This window comes from Monodelphis domestica, chromosome 6, assembly GCF_027887165.1.
Source record: "Monodelphis domestica isolate mMonDom1 chromosome 6, mMonDom1.pri, whole genome shotgun sequence".
NCBI lineage: Eukaryota > Metazoa > Chordata > Mammalia > Didelphimorphia > Didelphidae > Monodelphis > Monodelphis domestica.
In genome coordinates this window covers 183,891,369-183,918,003 of record NC_077232.1, presented here as the reverse complement: position 1 = coordinate 183,918,003, position 26,635 = coordinate 183,891,369, and the positions used below count along the sequence as shown (strand labels likewise).

At 35.6% G+C, this 26,635-nt stretch overlaps 1 protein-coding gene across 3 annotated transcripts in view; it reads left to right on the top strand.

The window, feature by feature from the left end:
- IQCM (IQ motif containing M) overlaps positions 1–26,635 on the top strand; it is a 524,263-nt gene that overhangs the window by 406,614 nt on the left and 91,014 nt on the right. For all 3 annotated transcript variants that reach the window (XM_056802759.1, XM_007496247.2, XM_056802758.1), the window contains one exon: positions 15,861–16,022. In XM_056802759.1, the coding sequence (XP_056658737.1) occupies positions 15,861–16,022 (162 nt within the window). The remainder of the gene's footprint in view (positions 1–15,860; positions 16,023–26,635) is intronic.

Here is a 26,635-nt window from a genome sequence, read left to right as displayed (position 1 = left end):
GATTTGTTGCTTGATCTATGGTAGATAGATAGATAGAGACAGACAGACAGACAGACACAGAGACAGAGGCAGAGACAGAAAGACAGATAGGTAGATATCTCAAGAGAGATTTTCTCAATTTCTTTTAGGGGATAAGGTGGTTTGAGTCATTGGCCCATTAAACCCTCACTCTTACATAAGGATCTCAGAATTATAAATTTATAGCTGGAAAGGTTTATCTAGTTCAACCCTCTCATTTTACAAATAGTGAAGGAAGTTCAGTGAGATTGTTATTTATCTAAGACCAGGCAGTTGGCAGCATCCAGATTTGAACTCAGGTCCTCTGATTCTGAATTCAGCTGTATTTTGGGGATTTCAATGACTTGGGAAACTCCTGGTGAGAAAATTCCTTCTACTAATGGAGTTCATCTACTTTTTGTTGGTAATTTAAACTTCAAGTTGCCTTAGCCATTGAAAGTCTTAAGTAGTCACTTGTGCTCAGTTACTACCAATTTGTGGATCTGAATATTCCTAACTAGACATTAGCCTTCTGTCCTGGAGGATGTCTCTCCATCTTGTACTAGCAGAGTTTAAGTAGGATATTAGACATTATTGATCTTTCCATTTATTCTCATAGATTGGAACATTCAGTAGCACATGGCAACAATAACTTAGCTGTTTTGTTCTTTAATTGTAAATCTGAATCCTTTTCTTTTTTTTTCTAACAGGGATCTAAAAGGTCTTAAATTTCCTGCTCATAAGAAATTAATTGAAAGAGAGTTTCATTAATTTAAGAATAAGGACTGTCTTTTTGCACTCCTTTTCCCTTGTTCAAGACATGAATCATTTTTCATCTTGATGAATGGGTCACTTTATTTATAATTTTTTTCTTTTTTTCTAATGAACAGAAAAAACTTACATAAAAATGGCATGACAAAAAAGGCTGACATTCAGTTATTTCAAATCAAGGAAAATAAATGCAACATGAAGTGACTGAATTGAACTGTGACAAAAATCTTTAAAAGTACAAAATGTGGGCATTAGGAAGAACTTAGAATTGTACTGGGCATAGTCATTCACTACCTGATTACTTATTCAGTACCAGATGATGATATCCCCCACCCCAACTTGGTGGCCTCATATGATTGGTCAGTGGCCTTTGTGAAACAAATCAACATTATAATGGGTTCATCACATTCACATTGGGAAAAAATACCATCTGTCAGCTTTTTTTAAAAAAGGGATACTAACAGTTGTATTGGCATGGAGAATAGGAGATTTTTTTTTCTTTTAGATTAATGATAAATTCATTAAATTAGTCAATTCTAGGATGAAGTATAGAAGGAAAATTAGCAATGTTTATTTTTTCCACTTCCTTCCCTCCCTCCCTCTCTCTCTTCCTTCATTCATTCGTTCGTTCGTTCCTTCCTTCCTTCCTTCCTTCCTTCCAAGTTCTGTCAAGGGTTAGATTTGCTTTTGCCTCTCAGAATTAAAAAAAACAAACAAACAACTTGATGTATTAGATAAAAATCTTTCTTGCTGTAAGATTCAAGTCTTGCTTCTATTAAATACCCCCTATAAAATACTAGTTAAGTCACTGAATTTCCTAATGTTCCAGGAAACTCTCTCATACTACACCTGAACTGATAGTTTCTTTTTATTAATTAAGTCATAGGTCTAATCCCTATTTCATATAGTGGAAAGTGAACATTTAAAGAAGTGGAGATTGTAGCTAAAAGATAATAATAATGACTAATATTTAGATAGTGCTTTCTATGTGCCTGGTTTTGGGCTAAGAACTTTATAAAGATCTCATTTGATCTTCAGAAACATCTTGGGAAATAGGAGCAATTTTTATCCTTCTTTTATAGAGGCGGAAACAGAGGTAACAGAGGTGAAGTGACTTCCCCTTAGACCATTTGGATGCTATGGGCACTAGCCTAGGGATTCTTAGCAAATTTTTTGTGTTCTGGAATCCATTGGCTGTCTGGGGTGAAACTCATGGACCTCTCAGTAGAATCATGTTATTAAATGCATAAAATAAAATACATAGGATTGCAAAGGAATTGTTTACCATCTAAGTTCACAGACCCTGAGAAATATATATAAGGACCCTGAAAGTCTATGGACCTCAGGCTAAGAATACCTGCTCTAGAGCCATTGGTGTTCCTTGCTTAGAGAAGAACCAGCTGGTTTACAAGGAGATTATGGGGGAAAAATGAATTTGTACCCAAAACCTGGGAGTTATAAGTTATGTTGAGTCTCAGCCACCAGGCTTTAAAAAATTCTAATCATTTTTATTGTTTTCCAAATTATATATCAATATCATTTTTTCAATATTTGTTTTTTGGTATTTTGCAATTCCTATTCTCTCTCTCTCACTCCTGTCCCTGCCTCTTTCCCAAGAAGGTAATATGATATAGGTTATGCATATATTATCATATAATATATACTTCCATGTTTGTTATGTTATGAAAGAATACACAAATTGTTTTTGCCAAATAATAATTCATAGAGGTAATCAAGTAAAGAATGATATGTTTCAATTTTCATTTGTACATTTCCAATTCCTTCCATGGTGGTGGATATTCTTTTTTTGGTCAATAGTCCCTTAGAATTGTCCTGAATCCTTACCTTTGTATGGATAATTTTAGGGTTGTGACCTAACTAAATTAATTTTTGGTCACCAGGGGATATCCCAAGTAAAATACCCAAGTCAGCTGGAAATTTATGATGATTTTAATTAATATAGAGGAAAGAAATTAAGGAGAAGGGAGAGGGAAAATGTGTAGGATTTTTCCCATCTGGCCTATGCCAGGGGGAATTCAAATTAGTGACTTTTAAGAGGATAGTGTTGGAAGGTAAAGAAAAAGGAATCAGCCTAAACTCCAAGAGGGCTCAGCTAAAATGCCTGAACCTGAACTAGCTACTCAGCTTCTCCCAGTATAGAATCAAGGGAAAACTCACCACCAAACTGGACAATAGCTGCCACCAGTCAAGATGTCATAATGTTTAGCACGCTGCCAGCAGAACCACCTCTCCAGGGAGAGACCCGAGAGAAGAAGTGATGCCAAATATACAGAGGGTTTTACATCACTTTCCTGCATCTCATATCTACCAATGGTAGCTTAAGCTTGACTTAGGACAGCCCAGGGGTCTGTCAGCTGTTTCTGATTTGTCATCCGTTAGCACATGTCTGTTGAAGTTACTTAATCCTTAAGTATGGGTGTAGACATTCCTGATTTTGTTAGACTAAGTAGGGTGGAGTAATTTAAAATTCACACCTTGTTGATAATAATTAAGTCATTCACATTTGATCATCATATATTTTTTCTTTCTGTGTACTATAATTTTGTTCTGCTCACCTCACTTTGTATCACTTCAATTAGTCTTTCTAGGTTTAAAAATGTTTTTCTTTTTGTCATTTTTAATGGTACAACATTATTTTATTAAAAACCCATATTACAATTTGTTCAGCCATTCCCTAATTGATGGACATCTTGTTAGTTCCCACTTCTTTACCACCACAAAAATATATTATATATAAATATTTTTGTACCAGTAGGTTCTTCCTCCTGTCTTTAATCTCCTTAGGAAACATACTTTGTAGTAACATTATTAGGTCAAAAGGTATAGTTTTATGCACCTTCTGGCATGGTTTCATATTGCTCTCCAGAATGGTTGCTTCAGTTTGTCACTCCACCAGTAGTGAAGCAAATCAGGACTAATGTGTCTTCATTTCTCTGCATGTCCTCCAACATTCATCATTTTTCTTTTTCGTCATGTTAGTAAGTCTGATAAGTGTGAAGTGGTACCTCAGAGTCATTTTAATTTGAATTTCTCAAATCAGTAATGATTTGGAGTATTTTTTCTTTGACTAAAGATCTTTTTAATTTCTTCTCTAAGAATTGCCTGTTAAAATCCTTTGACCATTTTTCATTTAGGAAATGCTTTATATTATCAAAAATTTGACTCAGTTCTCAATTATATTTGAGAATAAAGCCTTTATCAGAGAAAATTGCTATAAAGATTTTTTCCTAGTTTGTTGTTTGCCTTTTAATCTTTGTTCTGTTGTTTTTGTTGGTGCAGAAACATTTTTCTTTAATGTAGTCAAAGTTATCTACTGTACATCCCATAACATTCTTTGTCTTATTTTGCCCCAAATCATTCCCTTATCCATAGGTCTGATGGGTATACCATTTTGTGTCTGCCCAATTTGTTTTTGGTATCAGACTTTATTTCTAATTCATGTATCCATTTTGATTTTGCCAGGCTATATGTTGTGAAGTGTTGCTCTATTCCTAATTTCTGCCATACCATTTCCCATTTTTCCCAGCAGCAGAACTCAAGTATACAGTTCTTCTTCCAAAAGCTTAGATCTTTGGGCTTGCGAAATCCTATGTTACTATGGTCATTTACCATTGTGTTTTCAGTGCCTAATCTATTCCATTGGTCCTCCACTTTATTTCTTAGTCATTATTATGTTATTTTATAGTTAACTGTTTTATAATACAATTCCAGCATGGTATACTGAAAAGAGTACTGAGTTTAGAAGCAGAAAACAGGAGTTTTAGTACTGACTCTGTTACTCACTAATATGTGTGACCTTAGAAAAGTCATTTCATGTCTCTGGGTTATAATTATCCCATGTACTGAATGAGAGGGTTGGACTAGCTGACCTTTAAAGTCACTTCCAATTCCAAATCCTATCCTACTTATCTCTGAGGAAGACCAGGAAGATTTGGTTCTGTGGTAGATGGGAGCAACTTAGCACTCAACAAAGTGCTGGGCATGTATGTCTTTAGCTAGATTTCACTGACAGATCCAGTTTTGTCACTGGGCAAGACCACCAAGAAGCTCATGTCTATCCCACAGAAACTTTGAAGGTCAGGAGCAATGTGAGGAGCTTCAAAAAAGAGTAATGGTCTGAGAGGGTGTCCTCCTTTCCCATACTGGTCTTTCTGTCTTATCTACTGGACTCTCATCTTTCCTTTATGCAGTTACTACTATCATCTTCCTGATGTACTGATATTACCATGCTATTTGGTGATTCAAAAAATTTCTTCTCCTCTCTTCTCTCTTCGCCTCTTGTATTCAGTTTATCTGAGCTCTCATTTACTATAGCAGTTAGTCTCCAGAAGCCTCCCTACTCTGCCAAACAAAGAAGCCTGGGGGAAGCTCAAAACTCTGGAGTAGCCCAATTGAAAAGAGCAGCAATAAGGACCCAAAAGGAATTTGAATACTATCAAGTATCAACTTCAGTTCCTTGGAATCTTTCCTCCCACCACAAGCAAAAATCATCAACAATCCCCAGGACCAGGTTCCTCCATTCTATTCCCTAATTTTTGATCTTGTTAGACCAGATAAGAATCCTTTAAAAATCTATTGGACGTTACTGGTTAGTTGTGGGAGGTTTGCTTAGAGGGAAAACTTCCTTTAGGGCCCCAATAGGGCACCTAACTTTATCAAGCATCTAAGCTGACCATCCTGGGTCCATGGCCCTAGACTACTCCTTCATTTTGTGAAATATTGTTCAGTCATGCCTTACTCTTCATGACTTCATGGACCATAGCATACCAGTATTGGCCATGGAGTTTTCTTAACAAAGATACTATAATGGTTTGACATTTCTTTCTACAATGGAGTAAAGCAAACATAGGATAAATGGCTTGCCCAGGGTCACACAGCTAGGAAGAGACTGAGGCTGGATTTGAATGTCAGCACTCCTGATTCCACATCCAGTAAATGGCTCATTGCTGAGCCATTTAGCTTTTCCATCTTCTCTCAGTGAGATTTATTTCCTCTCATGCTTAGTTGGGTAAATGTTGCAGATTTGTTGGTAGAATGTAAGAAACTGGAAGGTAGGTTCCTTGTTGTTTTTCATCTTTATATTCTCAGTGTATAGCCCAAGGCACTGCATGTTGCCCAACACCCATTAGTTAAATTTAATTGAATTTACAGCTCAGAGGAAATCTGAAAGTGGCATAAATATTGCTCTTGATGAAAAACCAATAATGTTCTCTGACCTATAAAAGTAAGATCAACAGTAAAGATTCAAAATGAATGTGAATATATCAACTCCCACCTTCTAATTTCTCAGATCAGAGAGTTCCAGTCCCAGAACCTCTGGGTTAGGACTTAAACCAGAAACTAACTTATTTCTCAAATTCCTTTAGGTCTGAATGGCATGGAATGAAAGTTAAATAATGGAATTCATATTTTAAAACAGATTGAGGCAGCAGTTCCTAACCAGAGGACTAGGAATCTGTCTAAAATATTTTGATAACTATATTTTGATAAATTGATTTTCTTTGTAATCCTATGTATTTTGATATGCATGTAAATAATCATTCTGAGAGGTTCCAGGAAGTTCATCAGATTGCTAAAGGGAGGAGTTTTGAAGTTTAAGAACCCCTGGATTGGTGGAAAAGGAAAATTTTTTAGTTATGTGTGCTCTAAGAATCTTAGCACTATGGACCATATACTTTACCTCTCATGGGATTAAGGGCAGTGAATCAGAAGGAAGGTACTGTGGGAATAGCTAAAATTACAGTTATTGATACTTTAAAGCTTCAAGGACCCATGGTTTCATTGAGCCTTTCATTTGGTTTAATTGAGGGTCTCTCCTTAAAATAGCAAAGTAGGATAGGCAGTGGATTATTAACTCCATTTTTCAGATAAAGAAATTATGGTCCTGAGATATTATGTCTTACTCAGCTAATGTCAGAGCTTTCTCCTTCTTGAAATTATTTTTGTGTTACTTTGCACATATTTTGTATTTATTTTTCTGTGAGCTTATTGTGTACCCGGAGGAGAATCTGGGCAACTTGAAAATATGGATGCTTTCATTTTTGCCTTGGTATCTTTTAAAAAATGGGCAGAATAATAGCACCTACCTTACAGAGTTGTTGTGAGGATCAAATGAGCTAATATTTGCCTAAAGCACCTACCATAGTGCTCTTCTCACAGGAAGCAATACATATTTGTTGATTGGATTTGGAATGTTGAGTAGCTATGGATGAAATAAATTCATCCTCTAGTGACCAAGCTTCTGTTGATGAAGTTTTCCCAAAACAACTTGGCTATTCCTTGTATAAATGTACCCATAGTTGAAGCCTTTGAGAGTATAGGGTCATAATTGGCAGGGATCAGGAAATGGTCTAGGTCTTTCGAGTAGTTATTAATAGTAAAAGCTGAATCACTTGATGTCCTATGTGATGTTTTCATTCTAAAAAAAGAACCTGCTATAGAACCTTACTATTATTTTAAAATTCCACCTAGTTTTTTAGAAACAGCCCTAAAAGTTGTTTTGACGGTAACAATAATCACAGGCTATCTCCAGATGAGGGAAGTATTCAGTATTATTTTAAAAATGTTCTTTAGAGGCTTCATTTTCATTACTCATGACAAATACAGGCTTTTGAAAGGTATAACACTAGAAAACTCTTCTGTATGTGCCATTATTTTTATCTTTGAGGAACAATTAGATGGTGCAGTGGATAAAGTTGATAATATGAGTTCAAATCTATCATCAAACACTTATTAGCTATATGACTCTGAGCAAGTATTTTAACCCTTTCCTCAGTTTCCTCAACTATAAAATGAAGATAATAATAGCATTTACCTCCTATTGTTTTGAGGATTAAACAAGATAATACTACAAAATGCCTTAACACAGTGGCTGGCACATGTTGGTACTTAATAGACTTCTCTCCTTTTCACTTTCTTCCCTTCCTTCCTTCCTTCCTTCCTTCCTTCCTTCCTTCCTTCCTTCCTTCCTTCCTTCCTTCCTTCCTTCCTTCCTTCCTTCCTTCCTTCCTTCCTTCCTTCCTTCCTTCCTTCCTTCCTTCCTTCCTTCCTTCCTTCCTCCCTCCCTCCCTCCCTCCCTCCCTCCCTCCCTCCCTCCCTCCCTTCCTTCCTCCCTCCCTCCCTCCCTCCCTCCCTCCCTCCCTCCCTCCCTCCCTCCCTCCCTCCCTCCCTCCCTCCCTCCCTCCCTTCCTTCCTTCCTTCCTTCCTTCCTTCCTTCCTTCCTTCCTTCCTTCCTTCCTTCCTTCCTTCCTTCCTTCCTTCCTTCCTTCCTTCCCTCTTTCCTTTCATCTTTTCTTCCCTCCTTCCTTCCCTCTTTCTCTCCTTCTTTCCTTTCCTCTTTCCTTCCTTCGCTCCTTCTTTCCTTCCTTCTCTCCCCTTTTCTCTCCTTCCGTCCTTCCTCCAGCATCTCTCTCATTCTTTCTTTCTCTCTTTCTTTTTTTCTTTCTTCCTTCCCCTATCAGTTTTATGACAGAAGAGTAGCAGGAGCTAGGCAATTGGGGTTAAGTGACTTTCTCCCTGGGTCACATAGCTAGAAAGTGTCTGAAGCCAGATTTGAAGCAAGATCCTCACTCTATCCACTGCTACCTTTCAGTTAATGGCATTTGATGATGATGTCCCATATCTGTGATCCAAATCGTACTTTTAAGCTATAATTTTGATCTCTCTGAGGTAAAATCATAAGCATGATTTTACTTTTGTTTCATTTCTTTCCTTCCTAGACTTTTGACTCTGTGGATTTTGCCACCTTGACCCATCTTTCACCTCACCTTGGAGCTTCACTCAGTGATTTTTTGTTAAGTTCATTTGGAGCTTCCATTTTGGGGACAAACACATGTCGGCATTATTGCATTCTTCTACCAGTCACACTTCTGACTATAAGGACTTTTGCCACCTTAACTTAACTGCTTATTTCTATAACTCCCATCATTGCTTAGGACTTTCTCATCCTGAAACATCCTTATGCTCTACCAGCTCCCTTCTCCTCCCCATGAATTCTGTTTTGGACTTCCATATTGGGAATGGGTTCAGAATGGCCATGCTCTATTCCTCTCTTGGCTATAAATCTGTAATAAGGATTGCCATCATTCCTTTACCTATGTGCCCTCCTTCCATTTTTTCAGCTTCTATTTATACATTGTTTTTTCCTATTAGAATGTAAGCTCTTTGCAGGCAGGGACTATCTTTTTGTTTGAAAGTGTATCCATAGCACATTGCTAGGCACTTAGTAAGTAATTAATGAATACTTTTTTTTGTCCGTTGCTTGTTGCCTGCCTTAGCTGTCGATTTAATTAAGGTATCTAATTGTAGTGAACTTAAATTGTAGCACTAGACATTGTATTTCTTTTAAAATACACACCAATATGATTAAATATAATAACACCTAGATGCCCTTCTTACTGATCAACCAGTGTGGTTCCTAGTCCTTCCCCCATTATCCCCTTTATGACTTTAAAGGGAGAAGCTGTTGTCTCTTTTCTTTTGGAGTTTATTTTGAAGTTTAATTCCCCATTCCCAGCTTCTTTCACAACTACATATTATCATTACTATCTTAGTCTCTCTCTTGCTCAACTACCTGACAAAGTAATGTCAAGGGAAATTGAAAGACAGAATCTTCCCTCCAGCATCCCTTTCTTAGAGTGCTTCTTTTCTCTTTGCCATGTGGCAGAAGCAAAGGAAGGAGATTAAATTTACAGTGTGGTTCTCCTAAAAACCAGCGTGAAACTCCTTAATTGACTTTTTTGTTCCAATCAGAAGGCAATCATTTTTCATTTTCTCCTTATGAGATAGGAATTCTCTATCCCCTCCCACCTACTAACAGGTTATAGAACAGGTCACAGGGAAAACATACAAGATCTAGGACCTTAAAGAAGTCCTATGGTCCAATACTACTTTTTTTGACTGAAAATCCTTTCCAGAGATGCAAATTAACATTTCCAAGGTTGCAAAGTATGTAGCAGAGATGAGATTTGAATTTTGGTTCTCTTCTTTATTGCCAGGTGTTTGAAATTTGGGGTAAAAATGAATATACTTCATTTGATTTCCTTAACAATTGCTCAAAGGAATGGTTAAACTGTCAGTCAACAAGTATTAAACTTTTGCGCTAGTCAGGCACTGTGCTAGGTACTGTGGATATTAAGAAAGGGAAATACAATTCCCTGCAGTCTCTATCCTCAAAGATTTCATGTTTTAATGGAGGGAGACAACATATAAATTACATTAGGTAGGTACAAGATTATACTTGCTGTGTTGAACATACTTTCATTTGAAAATAAAACATTTACTTAAGGTGTGGTCTTTGGGAAGATGCTGATTTCTGGTGGAGTTATTTTGAATTGTCTATCAACAGACTTCGATTATGTCAGATTTCCCTAAATCTCTGAATGACAATCACTGTGATATGTTTATTAGGAGGTCATTGGTAAAATTTGAGAGATTAGTTTGAGAGGAGTATCTGAGATGAACAAAAGATGTATAGCTGTTGAGAACATATGGTGAAGAATTGGAGGCATCAGACGTGAACAATTTTCCCATGAAGTTTTTCAGAGAAAGAAATGTGTAATGGAACAAGTTGAGGAGACCTGAACATATTTCTAAATAGATGGGAAGTAGTGGGAAACAAGGGAGATCTGAGATCAGACTGAAGGAATTAGGTCCTGTTGATGGTAAGAGGAAATAGGTTCAAGGGCACAGGTAGAAAGATTAGACATCGAAATTCAATTCAATGTTATTGAAACACTCAGTATTATTCAATATACTGAGTATATTTTTATACTCAACTATATTTTAAACACTCACTATTATTCAAAATACTGAGTTCAGAAATGGTGATTCCAAGGCAAAAATGAAACATTCTGGCTTCAAGGAGTTTGCATGCTTTGGGGAAAATAGATTCCTCATATAAATAAATACAAAGATATATCTAAATGAGCTAGATTGAGAAGGAGGGATAATAAGCAGGAGATCAGGAAAATCTTCTCATAGGAAATAGTAGCTGAAGAGTTTGTGTCCTGGAGACAACACAGAACTGTTGCAGCATTTTTAATTAAGAAGGGTGGTGATATTGTTATATCTGTGTTTTCTGAATATTAATTTAGCAGCTATATGGAAGATAGATTGGAGAATGGAAAGGCTCAAGGCAGGTAGACAAATTAGGATTCTGTTGTCATAGTCCAAGTGAGAGATTCTTCTTCCTCTGTGACAAGCAAGATTCAGAAGAAAGTGAGTGATGATGCTGAGAAATTTTGATGAGTAAAGAAAGGGAAAGGATAAAGCCCCCTTTTGTTGATTCAATCATCTTAGTAAGGAGACCAAGCTATTTTCTGTAAGTATGAAGGTGGAGGGCCAGAGTTTAGGAGGGGATTTTATTGAAAAATTGAAGAGAGAGAGAAAAAGGCATGCTATAGTGATTATAGAATCAGAGAGGAAATCGATTGATTATTAAGTAGATAGTTTGTGAGCACTTGGGGGAAAAAGCATTGTTTGAAAAGTGTCACCATCTTTTTCCTAAGATCAAATCATGTTTCTAACTTTGACAGTGATTAGATCAGGAGAGTATTTAAGACATCATCTTGCACCTCAGTTCAGTAATGCATATGAAAAATCTTGTGGTATCCTTATGGACAAGATAGAAAGATGATGGCTTCACAATAATAACATTAAGAAGATTCATGACTGATTGCATTAATGGCTAGAAAAAATTCTAGGTTTGGAGTGAGAGAGGACATGGGTTCAAATTCCAAAAATAATAGTATTCCTTTGGACAAATCATCTAACCTTTCCAGGCTGCAGGTTCCATATCTGCAAAATGAGAAAGTTATATTACACAATTACACTATTATTATATTACATTATATTATATCATTCAGTTCCAGAGAGATGACAGTGAATTTAGTCACAGAGAGCCTCATAGCTCTACCACTTACAGATGACATGTCTTTAGGTGGTCACTTAAGTTCTGTGCTTCAGTTCAAACACAGAGGGGGAACTATATGACTACTTAGTTCCTTTCAATCTTTAGATCTGTGATCAAAGGATTCTAATAACCTAACTGAATACAGTGTCAGTTAAGAGTTCCTGACTCATGTAGGGGGGAGAAGTAAGTGGGTTATTTATAAAAGGTTGGACTGGATTATTCAAGAGTAGGGTCGCCAGGAATTTCGTGAAATTTCAAAGAGATTTATTTAACAATTTATTTAGAAAATATAGAAAGAGTGAAAGTAAGAAAATCGGTGAGAGGATAGGGTGAGATATCTAGCCTACACACTATTTTGCTCCAACCCCTGGCTCAACTCAGCACAGGGCTAATTAGTCCTTAGCCAGAGAGGCCATGGCCTTGAGCTGAGGACCTAGGGCTGTAGGGAGGCTCTCCCTGAGGCTAGTCCCTTCAGAAAATCCAGGAAAGGAGTCAGCTCTTTTTACTCACCACGGATCAGTCCAAAGGGTGAGATTTAAGAACAGTCTCACCAAGTCTAAGGTTTCAGGTCCAGTAAGCAGATTCTTCATCAGACTCCAACTGGAGCTCAGAACTCTGAAGAATGAGAGAACTCCCTCTCACAGGAAGTAACAGCACCTTTTAAAGAGGCTTCTTTGCATCACTTCCTGTGTCATCTTCTAGTTTATATGTGGAAAAATTATAGTCTGTAGTTTTAATTAGGACTGCCAGGGGGCAGTCAGTGATTCTAATTCGTAACCCACTATGGCACATGTGGGTCACAGACCTCCCCCACTCAATTGTCAGTGGGGTGTTTACACTACTGGTGATTAAATTTAAAAATGGGCAGGGGAGAGTTAATTTAATCTTCACAATCAGGGGAGAGTTAATTTCATTTTCACAATCAGGGAAGATTTAATTTAATCTTCACACTCATAATAAATGTTTTTTTGACTGAATAATGGATTGTCAATATTTAGACTTTGATATTCCATTCAGAGTATACCATTTCAGGGAAACATTGATAAACCAGAAATAAACAAGATGGTAGTGCTATTATGGTGATAGGATCTGCAACTCTGCCATATGAGAATCAGTTGAAGGAATTGGAGATATTTATCCAAGGAAAAAGTTTTTAAAAAGAATACATGCTAATATATTATCAAATAGTATTATAAATAGATTAGTAATATATTAATATTTCTAGATTAATATAAATAATACAACAATATATCAACACAGTATTTATAATAGATGATGAATATATTAATAAAACAAATATTATATATTAATATATTACACATACTTTGTGTGCATATATACATGCTTACATATGGATATACACATACATACAAAAACATGGTTATATTTAGAAGTTTTTGGTAAAAGAAAGGTTGAATTGGAAGAAACAAGTAGAAATAATATTTAAAAGTTACAAAGAGACAGATTTGATATAAGAAAGAACTTTCTAGTAATGAAAATTGTCTCAAAATGGAGTGGATTGTCCTATGAGATAGTAGTTCTTCATTTGAGGTGGTTGAACAGAGGCTGTATGTTGATTTGTTCAAGATATTATAAAAGGAACTAATGTGATGTAGTAAACAGGGGATTAGACTCATTGATCTCTGAAGATCTTGTGTGAGGTTTTATGAAACTGATTGAAAATGCTTGGCTTTAATTGATCAGGACTTAAAGAAAAACTCTAAGGTATAGCAGATAGAAAGCTAGATTTGCATTCAGAAAGACCTATATTCAAATCTTGTTTCAGACACTTATTAATTATCCAAGTATTCCATACTTCAAACAACCTTCTGTGTTTTAGAACCTTCTAAATGTTTAATCTATTGTCCCTGAAAATTTTTTCCATTATCATGCATTTACTTTTTTCTTCTTCTAACCTCCCCTTATCCAGTTGGGGAAAAAGAAAGAAAGAACGAAAGAACAAGAGAGAGAGAGAGAAAGAGAGAGAAAGAAATGAGAGAGAGAGAAAGAAAGAAAGAAAGAAAGAAAGAAAGAAAGAAAGAAAGAAAGAAAGAAAGAAATTGTCTTTTTTCATTTCTTATAACACAATGGCATTTTACTACATTCATATATCATAATTTGTTTACTCATTCTCCAATTGATAGTGTCTCCCTTAGTTTCCAGGTCTCTTAGATCACAAAAAGAGCTGCAGTGAATATTTTCATAAATAATTAATCCTTTCTTTTGGGTAAAGGCAGAGGTATATTGCAGCCAGTTAATACAAACATTTGTGCAGTTGTCTTCCTGACCTCATTTTGGGTTTTCTTGACAAAAATACTGGAATGGCTTTCTGAAGGAAACAGGGTTAAATGACTTCCCTGGAGTCACAGAGCTAGTATCTGAGGCTAGAGGTCAGATCTTCCTGACTCAAGATCTGGTGTTCTATCCACTACACCACCCATCTGTCCAGTACAGGTATTGCAGAGTCAATCTTTAAATTTTCAAAACATACTCATCAGAAATTGGCAAATGCTATAAATTGGAACTTGATTTATTGTTTTGTTGACTGTCTATACTGAAGAAGGTAATGAAGAAAATTGTAATATTTCATATTAAATTTTAAAAAATGTTTTGCATACATTTACCCTGAAGAAAGCAAATTCTACATTTATCAGCATAGCTCTAAGTACAGCCTAATAGTGGTATCATTGGGACAAAATGCATATTTTTAATAACTTGTGGATCCCAATTACTAATTGCTTTCCAAAAATGTCTGGACTATGTCACAGCTCCACTAGCAATGCATTAGCATTCCTATTTCCCCACTACTCCTCCAAAATAAATTCCTTTTCTTTTTTCAGCTTCTCCAAACTTATGAGTTTGAAGTAAAACCTCAGAGTTGTTTTAATTTCTATTTCTCTGTTAGTAATTTGGAGCACTTTTTAAACATTTCTTTAAATTCGTAAGAAAAACAGAGAGAAAAGGAAGAAAATAGCTTTTGGATATATAGATGGGAGTAGAATTCATCACCAAATAAGAAAGATTACAGGAGATGAAACAGACAATTTTAATTGCATAAAATTAAATTTTTTCATAAATTCAAAATGGTTAAAATTAGAAGGGAAGGAGTTAAGTGGGAAACAATATTTGCAGCAGGTTTCTCTGATAAAGGTCTGCTTTACTAGTTACATAAGAACTGATTCACATTGATAAGCATAAATATCCCCAACTGAAAAATGACTTAGAAATATAAGCAGGCAGTCCTTCTGATTTGTTTATGATGTCATCTAGTTATTAAGTATTTGGAACATATCTTGGGATGAGTAATAAGATGTTGGTCTAAACCTAATATCTGTTGTTAACAAAAAAAGATAACTATCTCAATGTCATTAGCTTCCTTTGTAATTATGTATATTTTATTGTAATTTCCAAAAATAGTTATCTGAGAATGGGGCTTTTAAGTTTTACCAGAATGGCAAAGGAGTCTACACAAAAACAAGGTTAAGAATCTTGCTTGAAGATTATATATTTATATAATATAAAGAAATCACAGATCCTAATAAACTTAATGCTGATCACATTGTGTATCTAATTGTAAGCTATTTTCAAGCTAGTCTGTGTCTCCTCTGTAGAGGCTACAATGAGCAATAGTATTTTGCCACTCCCTGAAATATCCTTTTGATAATCCGTACCACTTAAAGATTATATTTAGTATTCCCATAGTAGTCAATAACATTATTTGAAATGTTTTAGTATTGGGGGCAGATGGGTAGCTCAGTGGATTGAGAGCCAGGCCTAGAGACAGGAGGTCCTGGGTTCAAATCTGACCTCAGACACTTACCAACTGTGTGACCCTGGGCAAGTCACTTAACCCCCATTGCCCAGCCCTTACTGCTCTTCTGCCTTGGAGCCAGTACACAGTGTTGACTCCAAGACAGAAAGTAAGGGTTTAAAAAAAGTATTAGTATTTGGATTTAATATTTGGTAGACCTTATCTATGTAGGTATTTTATTTTGAATACACTGAATAATTATCCTTACCTCTTTTAACCATAGTTTCAAATAGAATTAAATTATAAAATCTTAAAAATTAAAATATAATTTCTATAGGAAACATATTAAAATTGAAGAAAAAAGTGGATGATGACACATATAAATTTTTTTGGTTCTTTTTACCATAGGATACAATGAATTCCACTCTGAAGCGGTTACCAGGGCAAGAGCCATTGAAATGTTATTCACTCTGTATCCTCCTGAAGGTGCCCATGTGAGTCATTTTTGGGGCATAAAATCAACTTGGACAAGACCAATAGTACGTGGAGAAGAAGCATATAAATATATAGGTAAGGCACTGGACTTTATCATTCCTTTTTGTATTAAATGTGTTCATCAATTTTTATTTTTTTTAAATTCCAAGAAATGGAATTGGATATCTGTTAACACTTAATAGCATTTAAATTGAGCAGTGCAATGACTGGAGAGCTGAACGTGGAGTCAAAAACACCTCAGTTCAAATCCTGCCCCAGATAATTCCTAGTGAATGATCAATAAGACCAGCCAGTCACTTAATTCCTCTTAACTTCAGTTTTCTCCCTTTGTAAAATAGAGATAATAATAGCATCTACCTCATCAAGTGGTGAAGATCCAATTGCATGCTAACAAATGTATACAAGCACATATAATTTTATATATAATATACATGTATGTGTATCTGTATACATGCTTATTTAGTATTTTGTACAGCTTGAAGTATTATATAAATATTATGTTATGAATAATATTAATTTAATAATAATAATTAATCTATAACCCAGAAGAAAGTACTTATTTAGGAAAGAAAGCTTGCCAGGATAATGGGGGAATATATGTTAGAGACAGCTAAATAGCACAGTGGATAGAGTGCCGTACTTGAAGTCAAAAAACATGAGTTCAAATCCATCCTCAAATATTTACTAATTCTGTGACTTTGGGCAAATTACTGTACCACAAATCACTGTCTCACTTGCTGAACTTCTGAGCCCATTTATCATGTCTAGGATCATATATAAACTCTGTTTTGGCATCGCAGCCCCTTCCTACCTTCTGGCACATCATACTCTTCTGCACTATGTAAAATTTAGCCATACCCACATTCTTGCTGTTCTTAACAAATATTGTTCCATCTCCCATTTGTATGACTTTGTACTGGTTATCATAAATGTCTGGAGTTCTGTTGCTTTGATTTCTTGGCTTCCTTCAAAACTCAATTTTGGGGCAACCTTCTCCAAAAGCCTTTCCCAGTCCCCCTACCTATTACAACCTCCCCATCTAAAGATATCCTGTGACTATCTTTTACGGACCCATTTCTCATCATGTTGCATCCTTCTTTAGAATGTAAATTCCTAGAGGTTAGGCTTTCTTATCATTTCCAGTGATTAGCATGATGCCTTAATAAATAATAAATAACCTGATTTCTTAAATACTTCTAATTATGGAAGCCATACATTAAAAGATGGTCTATTTCATTGTCAAACATTATTATGAAATAATTTTGATAAAATGTAACCTTAGATTGAACTTATTTATATTTTTATATTTATAATTTCATAATATTTTATACATTTATAATATTTTTGTAATTTTATAATATTTTATAACTTAATTTAAGTTGTTTCATTTTTTAATTTAATCATTTTATAATATTTTATGATTTAATTTTAGTTTTGTTGTTTTAATCCAATTATTTATTTTTAACATTCTTTTAAAAAAATTTCTAGTTTCAAATTCTTTCCCTCCCTCCAGCCCTCTTTTACTCATTGAGAAGGCAAACAATGTGATATCCATTATATAAATGAAGTCATGCAAAACATATTTCCATATTAACCATGCTGCAAAAAAAGCAAGAAAAATAAAGTTTACAAGTTTTCAATCTGCACATCAGTTTTCTCTCTGAAGGTGAACAGTATTTTCCATTATGAAACCTCTGGAATTGTCTCAGGTCATTGAATTGATCAGAGTAGTGAAGTCTTTCGCTGTTTCTGATCATGAAATCCATTTAACCAATTGGCCTCAATTCTGTTCTCTCTTATTTTAAAGATTAAATCTAATCCATTTTCAATGTGGTGGTCTGACAAGTTCTTTGTGGTTTTTCTGGCAAGAGCATTTGAAACTTGGATTCTAATCTGTCCTCTACTGTTATCTATCCATGTGACCTTGAATAAGTCACCTCCCTTACAAATAGGAATAATGATCTCCTACATACAAGAAGGCAGAGAACTGGCTCAAGGGTCCCTTAAATCCCTGTCTTTTTGTTGTTGTTCTTTCTCTCATAATAGTTTTCTTTTTGGCACTGTATTTTCTATATTTTAATATCTGAATAAGATCTCTTGGGATCATGTCCAGGTTGAATAGGTTTAATGCATTAGAAGTTGAAGGAATCTCAGAGGTCATTTAGTCCATTTCCCTCATTTTATAGAGAAAAAAACCCCAAAATTGAGACCTAGACAGGTTATATGATTTACCCAAGAGCATGCAGATATGGAATAAACAAACTCCTTCCTCTCACCATAAGTCATTTTAAGAGATGAGATGCCAAAAGAGAACAAAGCAAGCAAACAAAAATCCCTAAGGGAAATGTTCAATAATACCAGGAGATTAAAATCCTTAATAAAAATTCACAATTCTGTATGGGGTGATTTAAGGCTTGCAGTGTACTTTCCTCACAACAACCCTGTGAGGTGTGGGTTGCGTAAGAATTATTAACCTCACTTTACAAGCCAGGAAACTGAGGCTCTTGGGAGTGGTGGCATGGCCAGAATCCCCAAGTCAGGAATCCATTGATGAATGATTCATAGCCAGGCTTCCTGATTCTAAGCTCAGCTGACTATCTGGGTTTGGGTTTGGTTTTTAATTTTCTTCAGCCATTTATTTTCTAAGCTGTTTCTTTAGAGCTGATAAAGTGATGGAGATAGAAAAATGGCTTCTGTACATCAGCTTTGTGGCTTGCGTTCTTCCTAACCTTCAAAAGCAAAGTCTTAGACGTGTTTACCAAGGGGCAGCCTAGAATATCTCCATTTGGGCCAGTTTACCAGCTGTGGTGAACTGTCCTGAGAAGCAGTTAGTGAGTGCCCTTTGCTCTCTAGTCCTCAGCACTAAAGAAAGACTTTAGTGACTTGGCCCAATGGAGGGTTCAGAATTCAATTCAATAACCATTTAAGCATCCCACTTGTGCCAAACACTGTGCTATGTGCTGGGGCTTCAAAACAAAACAAAGACACTCTTAGTCTCCTCATAAAGCCTGTATTTCCTCTGAAAGATACAGCGTTTTGACAGCATATACAGTGTAATTTTAAGAAGAAAGTAGCAGCACCTAGGAGATCAAGACAAGCTTCTTGGGAAGGGCAGCCTGTGAGTCTGCATCCTGCAGAATTCTCTGCTTTTTCAGAGGCTGAGGTCAGGAAGGAATCTAATCCAGCTGTGCAAAAGCATGGAGGTGAGAGATGGAAGGAGGAGTTCAGGGAACTGGCCATCCAGTTTGGCTAAAATACCAGGTGTGAAATGGGGAATGGAAGGAAGATCTGGCACACTGCTTCTGCCCTCCAAGGGCGCAAAGATTTTCTGAGAAGTGGATTCAAGGGCGATTAGTTGTTCATTTGTGTAATGTGGTCCTGATTCAGTGCATTAAAGATTCAAGGATGGGAGTGCTCTGTCTGGACTGAAGGTAATAGGGAAGAACTCATGGAAGGACCTTAGAATATATATGAGACTGGAGCAGCGAGATGGCTCCGTGGATGAGAGCCAGGCTTGGAGATGGGAAGTGCTGCATTCAAATAGGACCTCAGATACTTCTTAGCTGTGTGACCCTGGGCAAGTCACTTCATCCTAGCTGCTTAGCCCTTACCGCCCTTTTGCCTCGGAACTGGTACTGAGTAGCAATACTTTTTACCTTTATTTTATTGCAATAACAAATTTACACATTTCCCAAAGTAGACAAGCAATCCCACTGGGTTATACATGTATTACCACAGAGTATCAGTTCTAAGTCAGAAAATAGTGGTTTTTTTTAAAGAACATATATGTGATTTAAGTAAGTAGAAGAGAGTTGACCAAGTTTTTTGTTTTGTTTTGTTGTGGTTTGGTTTGGTTTTGGTAGGGAAAATAGAATGAAAAATCCAAGGCAAATCAATGAGCATTTTTAAAGTACTTATTAAATGCCAGCAACTATGCTAATCACTCAACCTAAATCCAGTAAGTTAGAAATAAGACTAGCATGGGTCTGATTATTTTGACCAAAGGAAGGGTCATTATAGGGAGTAGTGAAAAACAAGATTGCCTAGTAAGGCTTGAGTAAAATAATGAAGGGCTTGGACAGCCAGACAAAGGCATTTAGACTCAGCTTTGGCAGAATGGCTCCTCAGTTTCTTAGAGCCTCGGCTAACTGGGCTTTTTCTCTCCTCTAGGAGAGTCCTTGCCCCAGACTCCAAACTTCAGAATATGGAGCAGAATTTCTCTAAGTTAACTAGTCCCCTAGCTTTAGTTGAGGGGGATGGGGGTGTAGGCTTCTAGATTCTAAGAATATTTTCTTCTGTCAGCTGTTGAATTTCCTTTTCCATTTGGTCAACTTTAATATTTAAGGAATTCTTTTTTTGCCCCTATTTCCTTTGTACAATTTTGCATTTTAAGCTGTTATATTCTTTTAAAAATTATTATTACTTTCATTACTTTTTCTCATTTTTCTTCTGCCTCTTTTATTTGATTTTTAAAATTTCTTTGAGAGCTCTTCCAAAGCCTGAGACCAATTCCCACTCTTTTTAGAATTATTGTGCATGGCTGCTTTAATCTCACTGTCTCCTTCTCAGTCTGTGTCTTGTTCTTATCTATCTCCATAATATTTTCTATGGTTAGGGGTTTTTTTCTTGACTCGAATCCGTTTATTTTAAAGATAGGCTTTGTTCTCCGGATAGAGTAGGAACTGTCTTAAACTTCAGTTTTTCTTTGCTGCTATCCTCAGATCTAGTTTTAGGTTTCCTCAATTTTCAGTTCTTCTATAGTGGTATGATAAACTGTGAGCTGGGAGCTCTGGAAACACCTTCCATTGCTAATTCAGTCTCCTTTAGAGGTTCAAAACCTGAAGCAGTTGATGGGGGATGGACAGCTTATAGTCTTCTACATATGGTTTTATTTTTATCTGCGCTCCCCTCTTGCCCCAGTGAAATAAACCCTTTCTGCCTATTTTTCAAGTGTTTTCACTCTATTCCCTTGTTGGTTCTGTCACTCCAATATTCATTTTGAGTTGATATTTTAAAGTTGGTTTGATAGATTTCTCAAAGCAGTTTTTGTGCTATTCTGCCATTTTGGCTCTGCATAAAATGAATCTTTTAAATAATATTGTAAAATGTGAATTTTAAAACTGTTCCACCCTAATCAGACCGCATTTTGCAATATCTGATTTAGCTATTTCCTGATTAGTAACAATGGAGATACTTGGTTTAACAGAATCAAGTCTTGGGAACTCTACATTTCTCCACCCTACTCAGTTTAACAAGGTCAGGATGCCTGCACCATATTCAATGATTTAATTATCTGAGGAAATGGCCTTCAACAGACATGTGCAGAAACAGTGGACAGACCCCTGGGCTGTCCTAAGTCAAGCTAAGCTATCATTGGTACAGATGAGATGCAGGAAAGTGACATAAAACTGTCTATATAAGGCATGTCACTGGATCTCTTTGCTCTTTTCCCTGGAGAGGTGACTCTGGCTAACAATGTGCTAGGCATTCCGACTTCTTAGAGTGGTGGCAGTTATTTGTCTGGGTTTGGCGGTGAGTTTGCCTTTGAGCTGATTCAGGTTTAGGCATCTTACCTGAGCCCTTTTGGAGTTCAGGTTGATTCCTTCCTCCTTCACACTCCAAAACCTTACTTTCTATATCTCCTAATCTTCCTGCCCAGTACTAGCCAAGAGGGAGAAAATCCTATTCTCTTTCCTTCTTCCTTCTTCTTAATCTCCTCCACTATATCAATTAAATCACCATAAAATTTCCAGGTGACTTTGGTATTTTATTATTTGGGATTTTCCCTGGTGACCAATTAAATTTAGATTTTTAAGTCACAATGCTAAAATTATCCTTTACAAAAGGAAACATAAATTGTCTTTCTCAATGGTATTCAAGGCATTGTTGATGACTAATGAATGAATTCAACTGTTCATCCTTATCTTTAAATGTCTTTCATCTCATTCTTTCTCTATGCTTCCATTCTCATGATTAGTAAATAATCTTAGGAATACTTTAATTATGGATTTGCTCCTTATTTTACTTAAGGTACAAAGTTATCCTGAAAAGTTGCTAGAAATTTCTTTCCTTTGTCTAGCTATCTATGTTCCAAATCTGTGCTCCATAAATGTCTGATCTGATGAGTATATTGTTTTAAAATTACTGAATGCTCAAGAAGAGGGAACATGGCATTATGGATAGAGGCAACCTTGCTGTCAAGCTCTGCCTCTAACACATGTTGGCAGTGTGACCTTGGGAAAGTCACTTCATTTCTCAAGTGAAGGGTAGGTAAAAATATAAACTGAAGAAAGATATTTGCTCTTTGGAAATTCCCATTACTAATGATTTTCCAGGTGGAGTGATGAAGATCTGGACTTGTGTCTTAGCTCTGACACTAGATAGGAAATCATGGAAAAGTTATTTAACTTTTTGGTTTCCTTGACAACTCTCAATGACAAAGTTCTAGAGAATATGCTATAAGCATCATTGGAGAAAGTTTTACAACAAGAATTCTTCAAAGCAAGGAATTTTTGAGCTTACAACACATGAGTGTATGTTTATGTGAATGTATGTATGTGTCTAAAGCTTGAAATTTACATATAATATAAAAACATACATATATACCCTATATTTGTGTTATATATATGTATATAAAGCATGTATGTCCATCCCTCCATACTATGCACATTGCTACCAAGTTTATTTAGCAAAACTTGATCAATGCTTTACTCATGTTCAACTTTTGAGTTATAAAACTTAAAGATAGCCATTGAGCTATTTTGGTTTTGGGTGATTGGGTTTCTGTCCCTTAGTGTGCTTCCTGGAATTTGTCCTTGTTCTTATTCCTTCAGTTTGCAAATGAGCATTGATCACACTTGTCAAGATTAAGTTGATTTTGACCCTGTTCTCTAAGATGTTCTATAGAATTAATTATTCTCAAATGAAAATGGGAACATATGTATTAAATGTCAAGTGCTTCTTTTATTTGAGGAGACCAAAGTTTACTTTGCTTGGTCTTGGATATGCACTTACTTACATAACCAAACTCACTAATTTCTGTTCTATTATATCTCCCGGTCACTCACCTAAGCAAAAATGTTTTGACAGGTCGTAAATCTGTAGAGTGAATATACACAAAGAGAAAAACCTAGTTACCTGAATATAGCATAGCAAGTGCCTCTCTCATCTTCTCCCTCATGCCTCTGATCTCATTTTGAATGTAGATGGAGGTAAGATGTGACCTCTCTTTACCCCAATTCATTTCCCTTTTTCTTTAGGATCATAATCCAGCCTCTACTATCTGGTGCTAGGTCAGATTTCTGGTTTGCTTGACTGAGTGCTGGAGAGAAATTGCTAATGTCTTTAATGTTAATCTTTCCTGACAGCTAGCTCCTGCCAAGTTGGAATTCACATTGACTTGTTCAAATATTCAATTTAACATACAGGTATACATATATATGATATGTTATTCTCCCTTAGAGGTTCAAATCCTGTCCTTTGTAGTCCTCAAAATATCACTACTGAACAGGAAAATTGACAGTGGCTTCCATGACCTCTAGCTTAGTCTGGTCTTTAAGGTCCTTTACAGTTGTTGTTGTTGTTCTTGAGCTTGTTCTTCTTCTTGTTGCTCTTGTTCTTCTCCTTCTTCTCCTTCTTTCTTCCTTCTCCTCCCCCCCCCCCTTTTTTGTGTTCTATGCTCAACACATATTAGAAAGTCTGGCATGGATAGGTGGTTAAATAATAATTATTTCATTGAATTGAGTATACTTCATAGGCTGGATGACATTTCCCCCTAACGTTTTTCTTTTAATACAAATAACTGAAATATTAACAACTACCTCATCCTTGGAAGCTCTGAAAAGTTCTTAAATACTCTGAGTCTTCATTTCTTCATTGGTATAAATGAGATTCTCCCTACTTCAGAGAAGTATTTATAGTACCTACTTCAAAGAACATAAAAAATAGTATCTACTTATAAAACTACTGTTAGATTCAGATGAAACAATATTTACAAAAGACTTTGTAAACTTCAAAAGCTATTCATGTAAATTATTACTATAATCAATCCCTCATCTTCTCTTTCTCACCTATCTATGTTCTTGCCAGCCTTCCCTCCATAATTTAAATGTATTATGCATTTCTCCCACATCTCTTCCTGTTGAAATGCTTCCCTTCCTTTAAGACACAGTTCTGGTGTCTTTTCCAGGAAGCCTTCATTTCCCCAGATGAAAATTATATCCTTCCTCTAAAGTCCTGCCTACAGGACTTTTTCTAGACCCTTCCTTTGTTCTCAACACATTCCATTTTGCATCATACTTGTGTATATATGTATGTATGTATGCTTGTGTGTCTTATCTATCCTACTAAAATGTAAATCCCTTGAAAACTAGAGCTGGGTTTTTGTTTGTTTGTTTGTTTGTTTCCTTCCTACCCTGGCAGAGTTCTAAATACATCAATACTATTCAATAAATGCTTGTTTATGACTCCAGGGATAGATAGATGGATGATAGAAGTCCAAAATTGAAGTAGCCTGACAAATGTCACCCAAGAGTTAACGAATCACAGTTTAGTATATTTGAGAACTTCTCTTTTCCTCATCTATGGAAAATAAAATAAAAGTGATTACTTTAAGAACAGTGCAACCTATTCACTTATCTTATGGGATTTATTTCAGTAAAATTGGTGATAAAGAATTTTTTAAAAATATATCTTTTCCTGTGAATTCCCATGATAAAATGAGAAATGTGTTCCAATGAAAAGGGGAAGAGAGAACATTTCTGAATAGATTAATTTAGTTGAGGAAAGAATTAAAAAGATTACTAGGATCCCAAAGACTTTAAACAAGTATCCCAGAGATCATTGAATAATGGAATTTAGAGTTGAAGCGTCTGTGGAATTCATCTAGCTTGTATCTGGCTAGGATATGAGGCTTTACTAGGTAAGAGCCTGGTTCTTAACAGCATGAGGTTAAAGCTCACCTCTTGGTAAGAATGACTTGCCCAAAATCACACAGACAATAAATGGCAGAGGCAGAACCAAACTCAGGTCCTTTGTCTCAAATCCAGAATTTGTTCTACCACACCAGAAGAACACGTTATATTTGCCTCCAACATGTTGAGAATTTTAGTAAATCAATATTAGGCCTGTTAGCAATTAAAATGCCCCAAGAAGCTGTTTACTTTTCACATTTCTGCCTATTGCTTTCACTTTTAATGCTTGTTTTCATTTCTTTTATTTGAGTTGTTATGACTTTTCATTTGTATTCATCCTATACCACTAATCATATTGTAAAGTATTTTTACATGAAAAGTCTTGAAGTTCCTTTGCAACCACTTCCCACCCCTAATAAACACAATCAATTATATTTTGTTTATACTATATTCTTCATAAATGTTGACTTGCTGGTTAAAATATACTGATTTTATTGGGATATAATATCAGGAAACATAATAACATTCAAAATGCCATAACTATGGTCAGATTTTCCCCCCATTTATTTTTTATTTCATGTATTTGAATAAACTCTAAAATTTTATGTATTGGAATAACTCTAAAATACCTGTGGACCCAGATGTCATTTATCTTTCAAACTTAATATTCTGAAATGTGGTCAAGAATTCAGGAGGCAAAAAGAAAGAAAGAAGCCTCAATAGATTTCATAAAGTATTGACTGAAGTGGAGTGTTAGCTTATAGCACAAAATCAAAGGAAGAGATTGAAACTGTTAAAAACAGACAACAGAATCCAGAAGGGTACCTGTGGGACTTTTAAATGTTGGGAGCAAATATGTAAACACAACTAAATGGTCTCTGTGGTCATCATAGACTCAAAGTCATAGCTGAATGGAATAACTGAGATCTATTGTGTGACCCACTCATTTTACAGATGAAGAAACTGAGACTGAAGGAGAGGAAATGGTTTACTCAGGGTTACATATGAAGCTTTTATTTAATTTAACATATTTGATATTCTCATTAACAACCATTTTGTTGTTCTTCAGTCATTTTTTAGACCTGTTCAACTTTTTATTACCTCAATTGAAGTTTTCTTGATAAAGACACTGGAGTGGTTTGCCATTTCCTTCTCCAGTTAATTTTACAGATGAGGAAATTGAGGCAAACAGGGTTAAGTGACCTGCTCAGTCACACAGCTAGTAAATTGCCAAGGCTAGATTTGAGTTTGACCTGCCTTCTTGATTTTAGATGACCTGGCACTCTATCCACTGCATCACCTAGCTGCCCTATTAACAATCTTAATTAATCCCAAACTTTATATTCATTTTAGGAAGACAGGACAAGTGATATTTATTAGTGCAAAACAGAGTACTATATTTGGGTGGAAAAATAGTACATAGGTATAATTTAAAAAATAAACTTGTAACTGGGAAAGGATATAGGTGACATATAGATTATTCCTTGTACCCTCATTCAAGTAAGACCTTTTGTCATCATTATTCATTGGAAACCATATACAGTAAAGAACAACCTATATCTAGTCTTTCTTTAGTACTGGTATTATGTTACCCATATATTTCCCCCAAAAGGTATGGTTGATACCTACCAGAAGTTTAGACTTTTTTCCTTTGAAAATTAGATATGAAATTATTTTATGTTTTTGGGTTTTTTTATGTGTGTACATACTAAGTTAAAGAAAGCAGTTTCTACATTTGAAAAAAAGGCAAAATGTTTTAAAATAATAAATTATATT